The sequence below is a fragment of the Haemaphysalis longicornis genome, unplaced genomic scaffold, assembly GCF_048455015.1.
Source record: "Haemaphysalis longicornis isolate Haplotype H1 unplaced genomic scaffold, Haemaphysalis longicornis Haplotype H1 scaffold_16, whole genome shotgun sequence".
Classification (NCBI taxonomy): Eukaryota; Metazoa; Arthropoda; class Arachnida; order Ixodida; family Ixodidae; genus Haemaphysalis; species Haemaphysalis longicornis.
Window position 1 is genome coordinate 21,551,177 of NW_027526266.1, and position 19,831 is coordinate 21,571,007.

Here is a 19,831-nt window from a genome sequence, read left to right on the forward strand (position 1 = left end):
CATGTTAGCGTCGCGCAGAATCGTGACAAGCGTGAAAGCACATCACGTTTGCAAAGTGTGAAAAAGTTTAGAGTGTAGGATATGGAAACCCCAATTATACCGCCTCCTCAGAGTAATGGTTACGAAGCTTCATCAGGCACCAGCTCCGGCTGGAATGATATTGCCCATTCGGCCGTTTTATTTCATTGGCAATGTTTTCAATCATAAATGAAAGAATACTTGGGAGAGGCCTTGACGTCATTTTTTTTAAAGATATTTCTGCAATGTTAGGACATCCACTGCGCCCACTACCCTTCCTGATTCTGGGCTGGCTGTCCACGCGATTTCGGTGTAATCCTTTGGGGGAATTGAAGGAGGAGCCTAAGCGTTTTCCCTGGAATCTTGCCTTCTTTGTATGCCCGGCATGCTGGCTTGACATCCTATGATAATCTCTTATGAGATTTTGATGATAGTAACTTGGTAATCGTTAATAAATACGTGTAATAATACATTCATTTTATGATTTTCCTTATATAATTATTTCATTGCTATAGCTGAGACAAAGATTTCGTCCTACTACCTTTCAGCCTGTAATACGCCGCGGTCGGATGGACTTTCAGAGGTTTTATAATGTTATATATCCATGTCGTACCCACTTTAGATTCATATATCTTCGTTTTCCTTTTACTTCAGTCCCCGTTTGCGGTCCTCAACTTAAGTACCACGCAGTATAGCAATCCCGGAGATGGAGAAAAAAAACTGCGCTTCATTAACATATTATGGCGAACCACATTGTCGAAAGTTTATAACAGGTTTTTGCCGCGGCATCATTCAGTCAGCTCCATTTCACTATATATGTGACAAGCGGTAGTACCCGGCGATTCCCGGGTGGGCCACTACACCAATGATACTAATGGGTATACACGTGCTGAGTTATTTCTTACTTACCACCTGCTGTGGGGGGTTTGACCTGGGCTTTATGGGAAACGACTGGAGGTGTTATATTAGAACTATCCTGATCCAAATTGTTCCGAGATAGTCTGCTTAAACGACTGCGTATTCATGGCGCTGCGCTGAAATGGCCATGGTCCACACCAAGTATTGGCTTTAGCAGACGATCCATCCCTCCCATTATTTTCCCGGGTTAGTAAATGGGGGCGTTTGGTCTCTCTGATCACAGCTACAGAAGGAGCTCATTACTCGAGCGGCTGAAGACGTAGAGATCCTCTTGGTGTCCCTAATCATCGGTGCCAATATAAGTTATTTCTCTCTCTCTCTACCCATGGCAAGGGTCATCCGAGTAGGCGTGAAGAATAAACATCACTCACACTTCTATAAAAAAATAGCACGGACCCCTACGGGAGGCGTGTGGTTACATAAAGCCCACAGAAAACGCGTCATATTCTAATCCGCGAAAATTCCTTTCAATTACACTTCCTGAGGGGTGTAGTTTTATAAATCCTGCTCTCTTTCTTTATGCTTCCGAGGACAAAATCGTGAAACAGGTTTCTGGAGACTTCAACAGGCAGCATTTTTATGTAAAGACGAGTTGAATCAGTCAACGGGCCCAATAGTTATTGAGCAATCTGTAAAAACGCATTATCTTTCTAAAATCCTGCTTCTTCCTATCAGGTGGCTGCGAACAGTTTTTAGACATTTGTATACATTATCTATATTCATAAACACCTGTTCCATGTCTCAAAGGGCCTGCGATAAAAAAAAACTGTAGAAAAACTACTTATCACTTTTCTTTCTCTCAGGCGTGTAACTTAAAACCCCCTAAGCCACGTTGAGCTGCAACACTATAATAGGAACGTAGTACTGAAATTTAAATCTTCTTGAACCAGTAGTTTGTCTGTGCGTTGACATCCCCTGTTAGTCGTTTTCGGCCAGTCACAGATGCAAATTCAAGAAATCCTTCTCACCAATTTAGCGCCGTCACAAAAATAAATCCTGAAAACGCTTTTGTACATCTGTATGCTTAACACTGATCAGCAAAAACCAATTGTATGTATCAAACAGTGGAGCATATAACGGGAAATTTAAAAAAAAAACATAGTTTGCTCGGAAATACAGATTCGCTCCAGTACCGTTGGATAAGACACAACCATCAAGCTAGTATTTTAGAGATCTTTAAGGGCTACATATATAAACAAAAATAACTTCAAAATATCAACGGGTGAGCGAGATTATAATAAATTTGCGAAAACACAATGTCCCCCTCCTTTAGGGCCAAATTTTCGACTATCCCGACTTAGTGAGCCCCGAGGCCTTCAAAGAAACGTACTCCGGAAGTTTCAAGTCCCTAGGTCCAGTAGTTTAGGCTTGGCTTTGATAAATCATTTATTCAATCGGACACTTGATTTTGTAGGTATAGAAGATTGCATATGGACCCAACATCAAACATGGACCTACGCCGCAGCTCCATAAAGACAAACTTGCCCCTTACAGCACGGCTCTTCAATCGTGAACCAAGTCTCATGAGCAGGTCGCACCACGGCAGGTATACCTTTCAAGATCATTGTGTTGCTTTCACTATTTCCATTTGTTCTCATTGATGCTGTATGTAAATGTTGCTTGTGTCATTTTTCAGGGAGTGCGTCTTTACTACAGCAGTAGTCCTGCGCAATTGGTTACTAGTTTTAAACCTGTAGCCTGTGGCCATAAATGCTTCTGCAAAACAGGGCTGCCCGTTTTCTCATTACATTTAGTACTTTACGATTTTTATGCATGAGTTTTCGTTAGTTTGACTGTACCCTATGTTTGAATGTTTGAAGCACTGAACTGAAAGTGTCAGCCTACGTTCATAATCTGGCATTTTTTGTGGATAAGAATAGGGTTTCCAAGTAATCGCGTAAACCAATGAATTCAGATTAGTTTCCGAGGATAAGACCTACTTTTCCTAGAGCTCTGGTTGTTGGTTTGTTTTACTCGTGGGCGCTTGCGCTGGATCGATACTCTGGCATTGATTTTTCTCTGTACCACTAAGCAGCTTGACGCCCCACCAGACTCGCGCAGGAACAGAGCGCGGTATTGGTGAGAACGCTCTGGTAATTATCGCCCTTAAAGGAGCCATGAAGAGAAAATACAACTTCGTTTAATTAGAAAGAACTAGAATTCAGTATCTTACTCAGCTCCATTACAGCCACAAAAGATGTTTTGTAACGAAAAAAGCAAGAAGTATTTAAAAACTTTCAAATTTTGCGCCACAGTGACGTGTTATAAGAAAGAATGACGTCATACGGGCCAACAATAAAACATAATTTTCAGTGCGTTAACTGCACGTTAGCATTAAAGTGATGCGGTCAAGTGGAACTGGAGGCCCCATTACAGACGTCCAGTCATGTGTCGTCGGGACAGGTCAGTTAGGCGGCCGCCAAGCGCACAAACAAGGAGTCCGTGACGTCATAGAAAAGTTGCGGGAAATTAGCTAGGGTGTCGCGACTGCTTCACACATTTTTTTTTTTAATATCTCCGTTATTTGTTCGAATATTGCGATGATATTGGTATCATTGTTATCGGGACTAAGCAGTCTTTCTAATAAACTTAACTAGTATTTTGTCTTCAAGGTTCCTTTAAGCCAAGAATCTTTTACCGCATTATCTCTGTATTTTGGCCAGCTCGAGGCGCGCTATATATATTTTAGAGAGCAGTTCCTAATTAAACACCCGTTCGAGAGCTGAGTGTCGTCGGCGTCGCCGTTAGAGTAACTTGCAAAGACCGCTGGGGAGGATAGAGAAGCGCGCACGTAGACATCCACGGAGAATGAATGACGGTTACAGCGAAGAGAGGAATGTGAGTAAAACGGAGGAACGTGCGGCAGAATTATGTTGACGAAAGCGGTGGAGCAGAGAACAACGATACAGTGGGGAGGAAACAGGAGTGAAGCATACGACGTGCTGACCTGGGGTATCCCGCTAAACGATGGCGCCACTCGCCGCGGTGGCTCAGTGGCTAAGGCGTTGCGCTGCTGAGCACGAGGTCGCGGGTTCGATTCCCGGCCGCGGCGGTCGCTTTTCTGATGGAGGCGAAAAGCAAAAACGCCCGTGTGTACGAGATTTCGGCGCACGTTAAAGATCCCCAGGTGGTCAAAATTAATCCGGAGCCCTCCACTACGGCGCGCCTCATCGCCTGCGTTGCGTCGGCGCGTTAAACCCTACAATCAATCAATTAAACGATTGCGACCGAGTAGTGCGCAGTAAACCATGTGCTTTTGGCCTCATCTAAAAAGCGTGCCGTGAAAACGCCCACCGACACTCTAATTGAAAAAAAAAAAACTGCCGCATGATTGGAGTAGTAGTAGTAGAAACCGTCTATTAAAGCAAAAGGTAAAGGGAAGATAGTATTGGCGAAGCGCCCCTAGTTCTTGACCGGGCCGACTCGATGGCCGGAGAAACCAAGGCCCTGTCTTGAGGTCTGTTTACTTTGTTTAAGAGATGGCAACAGAGGGTTTTGTAAGTAAACATACATTTACTTCTAAAATTCTCGGGCTCAATAAATTTCAATATCAAAACACTCATTGCTCCAAACTTCGATTTAGGGAGTGTCGCAATTAATCTTAAGCAATTTTTTGCTAGTTAATGGCTGTGCGTAACGAAAATTCCGCATTTACTTCGGGTTAACATTCGAAATGTTTCAGCAGCCACACGAAACTTTTGTGAAGTCTTCTACCGTGGCGCCAATCCTCTTCAGGCCTGTCAGTGCCGTTGACTATGCTTAACGCAACTCTTCGTGCAAGGAGTTGTTTCGCGCTTCTAGCATTCTCGCCATTTAACTAGCCCCTTTCATCACTTGCTCCTGCAAGTTTATCTCTAGGGTTTCACCTTTCCCTAATATTTGCAGACTTCTACATTTTCGCAGCGTCATTTAGGGGGTTTGTGTATAAAATCTACTTAGCAGAACATTTTTGGTACGCCTTCCCTCCAATTAATGTTATCATGTGTGGTGTGAACCTTTAAAAAGCTCCTATCTTACACACATCATTGCTCTTCACAGAACAACTCTTTAAGTCTGTTTATTTGGCTGGCTAGGCTCCCAACCATCTGCTCTTAAGTACTGCTCCCAACCATCAATAAAAGTGTTTTTATTACAGACGGAGATCATCACCTCTAAAACATTACTACCAAAAAGGGATGTATTCGTTGCCTCAGTGGACTGTCGCTCGTGCGGTGCTCCGGGAGCTACAAAACATGGTTTCATAACTTGTGAAGACGATGTATTTGTTTGGGACGTCCACTAGAGAGCTGTCGAAGAAGTTTGGATTTGAACCCTCATAGTGTGCGTTGTCTTGTTAGTCAGAAACACGACGACTTACCTTTTCATGTTTTTCATAGCCCTGCATAGCCCACAGAACACCTTCAATATAAGATTACAATCCCTACCAGCGACGTCTTCGAAATCACACTTCACCGAAATACTTATACACCTAGAAGATATATTGTGACCAAATTCACTCTAAGCTATATACGGTATCCTCTCCTGCGAGAGTGTTCATGGCTACATCCTGTTTTTGCATATTGTCATATTATTGTTCATGGTGTTCCATATTGTTTTTCGGCTTGTTCTTTCAACTAGCACTCAAGGCATCCTTTTTACGCAGTTCCAGTAAACAGCATTGGTTCCTAGATATTACAAAAAAGGTCGTTAATTCGAAATTCAATCTTTCCAATTTACTATACATCTAACTGCACGACTCGATCCGGCCAAGCTTAATCCACAAGTGTGCATATAGAAAAGCCCGCTAATTCGAACGCGAGTGGCTTCCGCCAGGGTTCATTCGAACTACGCCGCACAGCGCTGCAGCTCGAAGCCTAGCCTACGGCCAGCGGAACACTCCCGCTGCCTGCACACGAGCTCTGAAAGAACAGAAACACCGAGAAAGAATTTCAGTCGGGTAAAAGCACCCTAAAACCCCATGGTGGACGGTTTGGAAGCCGTTTCTTTGGGGACTATGTAGATACAAGTTCAAGGTGCGGAGTGTGCTGACGGATAGCATTAGCATCATTTCTGGGGTTCGAAGCGCAGAAATTGTCGCTGCCAGTGACTACGAGGACGAGTCGGACGAAGCACTAGTGATGTAATCGCTCCGAAGTAATGACCGGGTGGAATGCTGCCCTTCGGTTCTGCTTTAGAGTATACGCGAGAAGGAGGCCTTCCGTTACATTCGATCGTTGGGCAAAAACGGCTGGCTCTCGCCTTTAAGGGCAAAAGCAGACTCTAATCCCAAACTTTTTCAGGCATAAAATAGTTGGAATGTCCTACTGCTTCCCAATCGCAGTGTACTCTTGCTATTCTTCGCTTTTATTAGTTCGAGATTCAGTTAATTCGAACTGAGATGGCGTCTCCTTGCAGTTTCTAATATCGAGCTTTTTATGTGTAATAATTAAATACTCGTTCCCCAGTGGCCAATTCCGGCATCAGAAGCACAGGGGCCTGGGTTCATCCTTTCAAACTGTTAAATGGCAACCCATTTTGGTTTTGAGAATTTTTCTAAAAAGCGCATCTTTCATGATAGCGGCGACAAAGGACACACGGTAACAGACACGTAACGTATCACTACGGCCACGGACGACGCAGCACTCCGAATGAAAGAGCACCAGAAAAATTGTGCTTGTAACAAACTATCGACACCCGTCACAATAAACTGAATTCATATCAAACTCTCATTTGCGGAATGCCGGCCTCCAGCATCAGCGTTATTTTCACGAAACCTAATTCCTTAAAAGCAATTACTTTGAACACATAATTCCGCCGACAGCAATATCGCAAAACGTCATCACGATAGCGCTTGGACGCACGTCAGCACAACGGAACAATGGGAATCCGGTAGGACAATAGGCAGGTTATCGAAGAGTGATAAAACTCATCTTCGAAGCACATTCAAACTGTCGTACGCAGGTTATCGGTAAGACGATACTGCGGCGGTCATTGCTTCTGGCGCACGCACCTTCATTCACGTTCCGAAAACGAAGTGGTTTTGTTTTCCACGAATCATCTGGTCCCCACACGGCCACTTAGCATCAAGACTTGAGGGCAACTTTTGTCTTCTAACACATCAGTTAAATTATTATGCTGAAGTTACTCGCTGTGCTCTCCGCAGCGCTATGCGTTGCAGCCTTCCCCCACGGTACTGGTATGTAACAATTTCTGACTTTTTATCATTATTGATTGTCTTGTTTGCAAGTGACGGATATTATTTCCAAGAGTGTAGTGATCTGGAATAATTACGACTTACCGTAGACCTAGTACTTTTATAAAAGCTAAGAATCAACCTCTGCACATCACTCAGCCAAAGGCCCAACCACCGCCATTTGCTCGAAGAAACGATCATTCTAAGTTTTTGCGGGGATCACGCTCCAAGTATGCTTCGCCCTGCGAATGGTCTTCAGATTTGTACGGGAGTTTCACGCTGCAATATGCAAGTTTATTATAAAGTGACCTGGCCTTTAATACGGAGAACCCACAGTTCGATCTTTTCGTGTTTAACGAGTGAGGAAGATAAAAGTGGCCGATATTTTGTTCCGGTGAACTACTTCGATCATGTTATATCCAGTTATCATATACAAGGGCAAATGACACCATATCTTGGCATGGTAAACTGTTGCATCACTTCTGCTTTTAAAACTTGATAATCTGGCGAGCCTTACAAGTATCATATGCTGTAATCTTATTTCCTGCAATACTCACTACGCAATCGCATTTCTTCACATTTGTAATCGAAACCTCGACCTCTCCCTAATTTGCGCATGTGATCATATTATATATAAAATATTTTTTATTACTTCAATGGTCTGTATGTTTAACAGGAGACCAGGGCTAAGGCGAAAACCACCTGACAGGGTCCCGGCCCCCTTGCCACGTTAATACATCACTTCACTTAATACATTAAACAGTTCTATCACAGTAACTCGCAACACAATGCAGAAAGGAAAGCATTGAAACTGTGCACTTATCGGTTTGAACAATGTAACGGAATATTTCTGCAAAACAAGAAAAAAACATGAACATGAGCATTTATACGTTTTCTGCTGTTCGCTTAAAATACCGTTCTACAAGTAGTCATTACAACATTTTGATTGTTAGCATTCGTATGGCGTTCAACGTGTTCATGGGCCGGAGACATTAAACCAGCTTCAGCTTGCATAGCATGCATCCTACGTTAACGCCTTCCACCAGCGCAGTCCGGCTGCCCTGGCCCGCGCTGCCCATCCGAGTGCGGCACGCCGGCCATTCAACCCCAGCTCGACCCGGAGGACAGGATCTACGGCGGCCAACTGGCCGTTCCGGGTAGCTGGCCGTGGCAGGCTGGCATCTACACGCACCGCTACTCGCATTTCTGCGGAGGGGCGCTCATCAACGACCGATACGTGCTCACGGCGGCGCACTGCGTCTGGTAACGTACCAATCCCAGCCTTTCCACTCCGTTTTACAGCGAAGCTGTTTACGCCTAGTGTTCCGTGCATTTTTATTCCGCGTCAAGAAAAACAACGAGCGTCCTTTCATTGTTCGCGCTCCAATCACGGGTTCCGTGTATTTTTATTCCGCGTCAAGAAAAACAACGAGCGTCCTTTCATTGTTCGCGCTCCAATCACGCGCGTGCATAGTTTCCTCCAACTCCCCAGAGGTGGCGCCAGTCGGCCACGCTGGAGCACGATACCAAGCTTCCACGTATCTTGGAGAAAGAAAAAGAGAGAAAAAAACATTTATATGACCTCTGTAGTGAAGTGAAGCCCTAGTCCGAGAATCTGTGTTGCCCTAACCGTCTTCGCTTGGGTCACCACGAGAGTCTGGTCCTCCAGACGACTGATAGTCAACAGTGTCTCTTACAGCTCAGGGGAGGTGCGAGGGAGAGGGGAGGCAAGGATGGGCTGTGTACGAATTCCAGGAATGTGTGTTGGAGGGTGCCTACTGAGGGCAAAATTTTCAGGCTTTGAGCGGGCTCGTGCGTTCGTTTGTTTGCTTGCTTGCTTGCTTGTTTGTTTGTGTTTGTTTGTTAGCTTGCTCGCTTCTTTGATTGATTGATTGATTGATTGATTGATTGATTGATTGATTGATTGATTGATTGATTGATTGATTGATTGATTGATTGATTGATTGATTGATTGATTGATTGAGTGTGGCCGAAGAAGGCGTTCATTAGAGCATAACTAACTCTGCCTCCCGAGCACGCGGAGACGGCGCCGCACCGTTAGCGTTGTCTTCGACATTAATTTTCGCACAAGTACGGCCCGGCGTATTCCGATTTCGGCGATGCATCACCCACGAAAGGGAGAAAAGGAGGAGTGCGAGAGGGAAAGGCGAAGGGTTGCGGGGCTGTTCTGCCGGCGCACACACTCCCCGCTCTTGGCCCGGCGGCCGGCAGGCAGTGAATACCCATTTCTTTCCTCCATGTGAAGCGGCAAGTGTTTCATTCGCGCGTTGGATTTCGCCTTCTGGGACGGATGCGCTGTTATTCAACCACACTCCTAGTTCTGTATATTTTAACGAAGTTAGAAGTGCTTCAACTGTGTCTGTGTTGGATTTCGCGTCCGCTTGTGATACCCACCGCTGTGCGTTTCGAAGTGCTTCAACCGGGTCGTTTGATTAAGTTTTACGCTGCAACAGTGTTCTAGGTAACATTACCTAAATACTTTGTAATCCGTGCTGTTTTGCAATCGCAGTGTAGCATTCGCAAATCGTCGCGTGAACGGTTGCTACGCAAGCGTGCATCCACAGTTCACCCTGTGATCGGCCGCCGCTGTGAAAGTCAACCTTTATTATGAATGAATTCCTGGAGTGTGACAAATAGAAATTTAGCCTAATGCCCCATAAAGTTGGGCCTAAGTCACGCTGGGAATACGCGATAAGTATAATCACTTGTAGCCCACCTCGAACATTTTGGTACTCAGATTTTCTGACGATTGCTTTCAACCTTGTCACGATGGTTGCACTTTCTGCCCTGCTGCTTTTTATGCGGTCGCACAAACAACCGGGTTGCTTGTTTTGTTTTTTTCTTTATCGTATCTAGCGCTCCGCCCAGACGAAATGGCAGTTGGCACTAAAGTTTCGCCCAGGCAGAATTAGAACTGTCAAATACTCCTGCTCTGATCTTCGCCTCTTAGATTAGACACGCAGGACTACCTTTGCACCGCCTCCTCTTCGCGATCGTGTGTTCATGGGTCTTTTTCTTTTTTGCTTGCAAGCCCCAATGGTGCTAGCACCCACATTTATTTGCGAGTTGGAATATGAAGCCTCCACTGATGACTTACGTTTGTCCACACACACTGACCAAAACAAGCTACAAGGGGCTTTGGTATCCAGTATTCTTACGCTGGAGCATGCTTCAAGGCATGTGATCACAAAAGCACTTAAGTTTACAGCAAATACAGGTTCTCAAATTGACTGAAAAACTGAAACATAACATTAAGCCTTATAAATATTTACCTAGTATGTGTGCTAGTTCTGCATCAATTGCTAAAAAAAAAAAAACCCGCAACACATGCTAATGAACTGATCATGAAAAAGTGACGTAGTGAATAGTAAATCTGTCTGCTGAAAACAATTTTTTAATAAAACTACAGATTTGAATATAGATTACATGTTGCAATGTATGGGCATATGAAACAGCAGAAACCAAGTCCCAAAGCTCGAAAATTCTTTATTAAATGCTTTATAACCTCAAATATACATACAATATTTTACGTGCCAATCACGGTTTAGGCCAGGAACATCTTGGCTCAAAACTTTCCACAATTTCTCAGTCAGCACCTGCAACACCAAAAGAAACAAATAAACGCTTCCTTTTACAACCACACCGCAAATGCCAAGTGAATCTAAATTCACAATTGATGGTGTATTTTGTCCCGTATAGGGCTACATTAATATGTACACAAAAGTTAGTTTAGCCTGCTTTTGAACTATTCTAACTGCTTATTCTGAATTTTTTTTCTACGTGACACCAGAGATCCTTTGCTGATGCAGTCTTGTGTCTAAAACCTGCTTTAGTCCCTTCACACCAAATGGTATTTTTGACTTTTTTGAGAATTTGTACAAGGCCAAATCATGGCTTACACTAGTAGGATTAAAGTTCTGAGCTAGACTGCTTTGATCTCTGATCTCGTTAACAAACTGCACTGCCTTTCCCAATAGCTAAGCAGGTGCTTACAGTGTATCTGACAGAACAGCTGTCACACAATGGCCATACAGGACAACTGGGTCGGTTTATCAGTCAGGAATTACATGAGGGGGCACTACGCTGAGCCTAACTCATCGCACCACTGCTGCAAAAACAAAGTGGAAAAAGATTCTATTTCGGGGGTTGTAGTTGCCAAGGCCACTCTCGGGCTATGAAGCATGACACAGTGCTAGGTTCGATCCACGTTAATCCTGACATTTGGGTATCTTAACACGCACTGAAATCTCCACACACGGGCGTTTTCGATTTTTTTCTTTTTGCCTTCACTAAAAAAAAAAAGGAAAAGAAAAAGTCCTTGGGCTCAGCTGCACAATGCTTTAGGAACTGCGGCTGCTGCTCAGGCACAAGTTGGAGCCATTACTTGACTAGGCACCAATCCTCAAGAGTTGAAAACTGATTTCAGCGCAAAGCGGCAAAACAGAACTTTATTAAAAACAAGAGAAGTGGGAAAGACCTTATAACAACACGCGCTAAAGAATGACCTTTTTGAATAAACACAGTGTCACTTTGTAAATCGTCAATGCCTGGATAGCATATCCTTCATGCACAAGTATACTTAGTTGCTCCTTTAGACCGACAACGATGGCCAGAAGAAGTCAGGCTGCTGCCTTGCACGCCTTGTACTTGCTGCTTTGCCTTAATACTATTACCATAAGTTAGGAGCCAAGTATCTGAAATACCCATCTGTTCGATGCTTTGAACGTGCCGTGTAGGTGTTGTCGTGCAGTAATCCTCATTGGAAGACGAGAACGAATGCATATTAAATGACTCGCGAGCGAAAAATGACGTTACCAAAGTTGATCACTTCACAAATCTTGCACCGCTTTACCATTGAGCCAATGCTGTCGACTTGTTTGTAAACAACCTGTAATTTCTCCGCGCCACGTAACGTCATTGATAGTGGTTGCGGACTGAAGTAGCGTAGAAAACCGGGCTAGTTGGTGTAGATTCATCTTCGCAGCGCACAAATAACGGGACAAAAAGGAGGATAACACTGGACAACCACTGAACCAAAACCGAATTTTTATTAAAGAGACAAATATAAAGCCATCGAAGGTATAAAACATAAAAACATGACACATGAACCCACTATAAGCAACTGTACAGACAAACGCTCTCAAGTACTGCTCTCTTCAAGATACGCAATTCTGCATCTAAAAGTGCTAAAGACGAGCGCTAACACACGAGTCAGACATTTTTCGAATTTTATGTGCTTCCACTATACTTCCCTCACCTTTTGTTCATCGTGCGAGAACAGTACCGTTGTATCATGAAGGAAAAGCGTACAACCACAATCTTTGCAATGGGTGGGAAGAGGGCCAGAAGGCACTCAGTCAACTGGCCAACATCAAAGCGACCACAATTGAAAGGAATGCAATAAACCACGTTTAATCTCTAAGGAACAACCTGTTTCTCATGTTTCACACCACAGCTGTTTGCTCGGCCCTTATTACTAATATTCTTTTCGATGGCGGGACAGCAGCAGTTTAACTTAATTTTGGCTGAAAACACCACATTGATGTTATATCTGCACCCCACTTCTTTCAAGCGGTGAGATACATCGTGCAGGTACGAGATTACAACTATCTTTTCCTTCACAACATCACAAGCAGGAGACAAGTTTTCTTCACCAAATTCAACAACTAAAGACAGGCCGACCCAATGACTCCGTCACCGTAGCCAGCATTTTTGGGTCCAACTAACTGTTCACCAAAGCTAGACTCAATTAGGTGAAAACAAGACTGAAAACAAAACAAGATGGCTGACCTGAGGCAGTTGACAACAATCCCATATTTTGCAATCCTAGAACGTGCTGATGAAGAGTTCAGTAAAGGCTTCTTCGATTGCGGGCTATAGAGCCAACATACATGATTCTGCTCAAATTTTAACAACAGGTCCAAAAACTGGATTGTTCTTTCGTTTAGCGCCTTGGATATAAAGGTCAGCCTAAATGCGTGACGTTTGAATGCTTTTAAAATGTCTACCACTTTTCTTGTAGGGCCATAGTTTCCACAAAGTACTAGGTAATCGTCAACATACATGAAAATTTTATTTGCCAAACCCTCCAAGTCACGTTCCAATACACGGTCAACATGAGCCAAGAAAATGTCACTAACAAGGTGAGGAACTTTAGAACGTCTACAGATTCCAGATCTCTGCACAAAGACACTGTCACACCATCCTACAATAGTTGATGCTAAGTCCCATGCCAAAACCTCGATGGAGTCATCCGTCGCCTATATTCAGGATGGTGTTGCTCTGTGTCACAAGATAGATGCCGACACGTCAGAAACTGGCAAAGTAGGCCATGTGCAGAAAGGAATTGCTGATGGCGCTTTCAACCTGCTTGTTTATAAGGACTGCACCAGCACAGACGGCATCATTACAGAGTGCAGACCGTTTAAACATCTTGAAAAGGGCTTCGCAGCCTCTGGAAAATGTTTCTTTGGTTATCAACGTAACTAGTTGATGCATTTATTTTTGTTATTCCCCCCACTGTAATGCCAACAGGCGCTGTGGGTACCAAATAAAGTAAGAAAGAAACAAGCGAAAGCTCACTGTATTGCCCCACAGTTCACTCGAATGCCTAACACGGCTCCCACATCCTATTACGAGTATACCACTCCACTGGAATTTGTCCTTCTTTGTTCGACGACTTAATGAAAATAGTACGCCGTGAGCTGGAGGCTACGGCTATGGCTGGCCTACTAGCCCTGACCCGTGAATGAACGTCACCTTCCATCTCCCTAATCCATGCGATATACAGCAAGAGCTCGCAAGCCACACCATTCCACGCATTTGCTCTGTAGCTCACCCGAAAAACGCTTTCACTGTTCCTTGTGTCTTAACTGGTCCCCACCAATATGCCCCACGCCATTTTCAGACACAAAATTCCAAAGAGTGGAGTACTCCTGAAAACAACCCAATATGCTTCCACTGCTGTCACGGTGGGCATGTGGCCCGCTACAGCTTTCGACATTGCCACGCTAAGCCTTCGCCTCACCAGAAGACTAATCAATGCAGCTCAAGGAGGTAATACTGCATCTGTGACCTGGACGACAGATCCTCTATTAACCAAGGAGTCTAAGCCCAATTTACTAGACGTTACTGTTGATGGTGTTGCACCCCAGGCTCTCACTGACACAAATGCTCACATCTCTGTAAACAGCTTAACCCTCCGCTGGCATCTCCGCAAAGTTCTGACGCCACCCATGCAAACATTTGTTCGAGTTGCCAATGAGAGCACACCTTCAATTGCCGGAATGCGTACCGCCTGAATATGGATTGCCGACCACGATAGTGTTGCTCTCTTCACCGTCCTTGAAAAATGCCCCCATGACATTATCCTCGGCGTCGATTTTTTCTCGAACCGCTCTCACTGACTGTTCTGCGGGACTTCTCTATTTTGAATTTTCTTCTGCCAAAAATGCTCAAAAGCACCGTTCTCGTTCCACAGATTATGTTCATTTGCTGTCAAATGCTGTAACATACATGCCCCTGTGATAAAGCCCGCCCGTTTCTCACAGTTATTTCTCACCAGATTGTTCGACAAGCCGAGCGGAAGCTACTACAAGCACGTATCCTTGAGTGCCGCCAGAAGCTACGAGCTTTGGAGAAGCAAACCTTCTTTGCACGCCGGCAACTTGAGTATCTTATTCCTGAGGACTTCCCAGATGTGCAGCTGCACACAAACTTCACTGCTAGCATGGCAGAAGGCCGTCATAGAACGTCGCAAGAGAGGAAACTGCAAGCACTCCAGCCGGACGTGCCACAATGCACCCAAGAGGTCATCAACCTATCTCCGTACACACCGGACGAAGAGGAGGCTAAGGTTTTGTCCCGTGGTTTGAATTTTAACACAGAAGCACCCCCGGAGCCAGGAAAGGTGATTTGTGCGGGCGAACGCGTGGTCGGCCAGCTTCCCTCTGAAGTACGGCAAGAAGCGCGCACCCGTGCTATTGGTGTGCTCTCTGGTTTGCGAAGACATTGTGCAAGACTGCATTTATCGGTAGCGGAGAGGCAAGCCATCAGGAGCCTGCGGAATAACAGCAGTATCGCAGTCCTTCCTGCTGACAAAGGCAATGCCACGGTCTTGCTAGATAGCAGTGACTACCACACGAAGATGTTGGCCCTTCTTGAAGACCAGCAGACATACGCTCCTCTAGCCCGTGACCCAACTAGCAGGTTACAGTCGAAGCTCCAAGAACTGCTAACCAGGCTTTTCAAGCTAGTCCCTCCGCACCACAAGGGCCTCTACTACAGGTTACTGTGCACGAACGGTTCAGCCCCGGCCATCTACGGTCTGCCTAAAATCCACAAGCCTGGCATTCCTCTTTGGCCTATCGTCGACTTCTCGAGGTCACCGCTCTACCGACTATCAGGCTACCTTCACCAAGTGTTGAGCCCTCTAGCCGGTAAGACGCCCACGCACGTCGGAAACTCATCCTCTTTTGTTTCGAAGCTGAAAGACATAACTCTAACTGAAGACGACGTCATGGTTTCGTTCGACGTCAAGTCTCTTTTCACTAGTGTCCCAGTGGATCTGGCAGTAGCCATGTGCGAAGAAGCACTAAATGCGGACATTAGTCTTCCCGATCGCACTCCCTTTGACGTCCCCGAGCTCTGTGAGTTGCTTATGTTTTGTCTGCGCAACACCTATTTTTCTTACGGGGGAAGCCCCTATCAGCAGACCCATGGTACGGCGATGGGTGCGTCCATATCAGTTACTACGGCCAATCTAGTTATGGAGGCTTTAGAGGGGAAGGTATTGGCAACCTTCACACCGGCACCGAGGTTTTTCTGCCGCTATGTCGACGACTGTTTTTGTATTTTAAAAAAGCAAGATGTCCCATGTCTTCTGGACAGCCTCAACGCCCAGAATGTGGATATACAGTTCACCGTGGAGTTCGAGCAAGACAACATGCTTCCCTTTTTTGGATGTTCTTGTTCGCCGCGATGTGGGCGCTCTCTCCTTCTCAGTGTACAGGAAGCCCACACACACGGGTCGTTACCCCAGTTTTGAATCTTGCCACCCTCTCGGCCACAAGACATCCGTTGTGTCGTCCTTGATAAAGCGCGCCGTACGCATCTGCTCAGATGACAGTGCACTGAAACGTGAATTAGGAACGATTCGCCGCAAACTAATCGCCAATGGCTATCCTAAGCGACTTATTTGCCGAACCAAGAATAAGGTACTACAGCGAAGAATGGCCAACAACAGGACATTACGAGCACGCGCAGCCATCCCCTACGTCGCAGGAATAAGCGATGCATTGTCGCACGTCTTTTCAAAATACGACATGCGCATTGCCCATGTACCGACCAGCGAGCTCCGCGACGACTGAAAGAGCACCAACGTGATGTAAGAAATCATAATCACATGACGAATGCCATTGCCATTGCGGAGCACGCGCACAATCATTCCCACAAGATTGACTGGGAGAACACCGCAATTTTAGCTAAGGAAAAGAACACATCATCTTGGCGTCTGCTAGAGTCACTTTTTATCCAATCAACGCCAGCCGCAATGAACCGGACGGATGGGACTTTGCCTCCCGTCTACGCATGCTCTCTACGTCATGTGCTGCCTATATAATTGATGACGACGGCTTGTCTTATGTAGTGAACAAGGAACCCGTATGTGGTTCCGAAACGTCAATATATTTTTATTCTTGGTCAGTGTTCGCTTTTCTTTTGCAAGTTATTATATGGTCTTCCCTATTACAGATGCGCTGCTTCTGTGAAACGTCACCCTGCCACATATCATCATTACTGTGGTAGAGAACCGAACCTGCCTTCCCTTTCAGTTTTTCAATTTCAGTTTCACACCTCAAGTCCTTCCCAAGGGGATTTCGCTTGCAATGCTGTGCCCTTTCTTCCATGAATGCTAGCACCCCTGCAGATTTACCTCCTGCAGTGCAGGCGTCCCATCAAGCACCATCAATCAAGGCAGTGGCTGCTTCAGACCTCCCACCGGATCATACCGCCGATCTCCCTCGTCTTCTGGATTCCTGCAAGGACATCTTCGACTTAGACAACCATTCACCAACCCAAACTTCTGCAGTCACCCATCATATCAACACCAACGATGCTTCACTAGTGTACAGGTGGCCCTATTGCGTATCACTTGCTGTACGACTCGTCATCCAAAAGGTAAAAAAAAAATGCTCAGTAAGGATACAGTTGAACCATCTTCCAGTCTGCGGGTGTCTCCAGTCGTGTTGGTCAGAGAAAAAGATGGGACATAGTGCTTCTAGATGGATTATGCAAACTTTACTATTATGAAGGAAGGCCTTATACAGTGGGATCTCATTGATACAATTCTGCATAATACGTTTTTCTTTTCATTCCAAGCCAAAATCCCTTAGAAATAATGCATTTTCGTGCATTTGATACGATCACATTTTTGCTAAAAATTGGATAGCACGACCACGAAAGTGAACCTTGACCATTTTTAGAAACCTTACATTTATTCTTCGGTATACTAGCTCAAACCCCATGTCAACAACCCATGACCTGCATGGCAGCGCCGGTTCTGCGACAAAAACACTGCTGCCGGGCGTGGGCGCTCTGTTCAATGAGGATGATATGTGAGGCGAGGCCCTGTGCCATCTAGTGAAACATATCATAATCACAGAGTTTCTCAGTTTGATCATAATCGAGGAAGAAGGTTCCAATGCTCTTGGCAGTCGACCACTTCCCTCCCCAACTTCTCGCCATGCTCTGTGCTTCCTGCTCCGTTCTTTGTTCTCTTTCTGCGCTGTTCCTGTGTTCGGTGGTGTTGCTTATGAGGCTATTTTTGTTCTTGTTCTATTTGACTAGTCTTGTTCTCCTTAGGCTGCCTTGTTGCTGTGCGGGGTGTGCTGCCAGGCTTGTGGCAATGTCGAGGAAACGGAAGGCACTCAGTATAAAAAGAAAAAGTGGAAATTGTACAGAAATTGGAAGAAAACCCGAAGAGGAAATGCGTGGATTTGGCACACAAGCTCGGTTTGCCAGTGTCAACGCTCAACACTATTGCCGGTCAGCAAGAGGAACTTCAAAAGAATCTGCAAGTTTCCGGCCCTGATGCGAAACAAGCACAAGGTGCGAAGCATGACCAAATGGAAGACATCCTGCTCACATGGTGGGAGGAAGTTAGAGCGGCAGGATGAACGCCGATAGGTCAGTACTACACGAAAAAGTTGACAACACTGCGCTCTCCTTGGGCATTGAGGACTCCAAAGCGTCTGGTGGCTGGCTTCACCAATTCAAGGCACAACGTGAGGTGTCATACAGAACAGCGTCCGCCCAAGTGAAAAATACCAGCAGCTTTTATTTATTTTTACATTTACGGAGAATTTTGTCCCAGACTTCGAAAAGAAAGTGCAGCACAAATTTACCAGCTACTCCACTGTTGCTCAATAAAATTGAGTTGCTGACGGAGAATGCAGCTAGATTTTTCTCCTTTTTTTTTAACAAACTCTTTGGATAATACGATTTTCACATAATGCTTTTTATTTCCCGGTTCCCCTGAAAAACGTATCAACGAGATTTCACTGTACATGATACATAGACAAGATGTGGCTGGCAACTTGTGAAGGGAGGTAACTTCGTGCAACCAAAGCCTGATTAGTCATGCTAATTCCTCCTATATTTCAATATGGTATAACACCAGCTACCACACTTCAGCAGAGCCAGTGGGGAACATTTCAACACTACTGTCACTGTGTACTGCAGAACGAACATCCATCCCGCATTTAAAAACCCTGCATACGAAGCTGCATTGCGCAAAGTTGTTCTATGGCCACTGAATGTCCTCGCTGAATGTCAAGGAAGCGTCCTCACCGACGCGCTTTGGCGTCGTCTATCAGCGGATTCGTATGTATACAAGCGTTTACAGCAAGAACGGTAAATATATTACTACGCCCTTCAAGCACATATCGGCAAAATGCGATTACTTCGCCGCGTTCGCAGGAATGAGCCGCACAGTAGAGAACACAGTCGTAGCATACTAGCAGGAATGAACGCATCGTACGGCTTCTTCCACGTTTCGTCACCCCGTGACTACAGTTTACCTCAACACCAATTTATAACGCACGCCCTTAAAGAGCTTACACTCTAAAAAGCGCTACAACCTTTCTGGTAACCTTGAGTGAATGTAAAAGCGTAGCCACCGCGCACATCACGTCGTAGCTAGCGCCGACTTCAATGCGAATGCGGTCGTCGACGCGGCTACGCGAACGTACCGCTGACAGCCTCAAGGAAAGTGTATTTGGGTGCTCTAGAACAACGTATTTAAATTTAGCCCATGTTTGCGAATAACAAATGATTCCTTGAGTGCTTTAGTTACAGTGTCATTCAGAATGTGCCTAGCCAGTTATGTCCAACATACGGAGAGCGCACGGCATTTGCAGTACACGGACAGGTATATGATTACCCGTCCCTCTTGATACCAGCGCTTAAAAAATATCTTACCTTTCGTTTATGACGCAAAAAGATGCCGAGGAGAAAGCAGCAGGTTTCGTTATCTACAAGAAATCGATGCTGGCTTGCGCTTTGAAACTCGTACACAATAGGCAAGTGGCTTCGGCTTGACATGGCTTGACCAGTGTTGCTTTTGCCTTGCGCAAACTTAATTTAACTAAAAAACTCTGTCACACAACCGGCTAAATATGGCCGCTCGTTATTTGTTATTTGCGA

The 19,831-nt window shown here is 45.2% G+C and overlaps 1 protein-coding gene and 1 long non-coding RNA gene across 2 annotated transcripts in view; one reads left to right on the forward strand and one right to left on the reverse strand.

The window, feature by feature from the left end:
• Positions 1–6,882: 6,882 nt before the first annotated feature.
• The window catches only part of LOC144166171 (chymotrypsinogen B-like), a 43,134-nt gene continuing 30,185 nt past the window's right edge, over positions 6,883–19,831 (forward strand). The window contains exons 1-2 of the mRNA XM_077695772.1: positions 6,883–7,111; positions 8,155–8,371. Of these exons, the coding sequence (XP_077551898.1) occupies positions 7,048–7,111; positions 8,155–8,371 (281 nt within the window). The 5' untranslated portion in view covers positions 6,883–7,047. The remainder of the gene's footprint in view (positions 7,112–8,154; positions 8,372–19,831) is intronic.
• On the reverse strand, positions 10,596–19,722 carry LOC144166172 (uncharacterized). The gene is made up of 3 exons (XR_013321606.1): positions 19,607–19,722; positions 17,061–17,163; positions 10,596–10,725 (listed from the first exon to the last, which is right to left on the reverse strand). It is a non-coding gene; the product is annotated as an uncharacterized LOC144166172 (long non-coding RNA).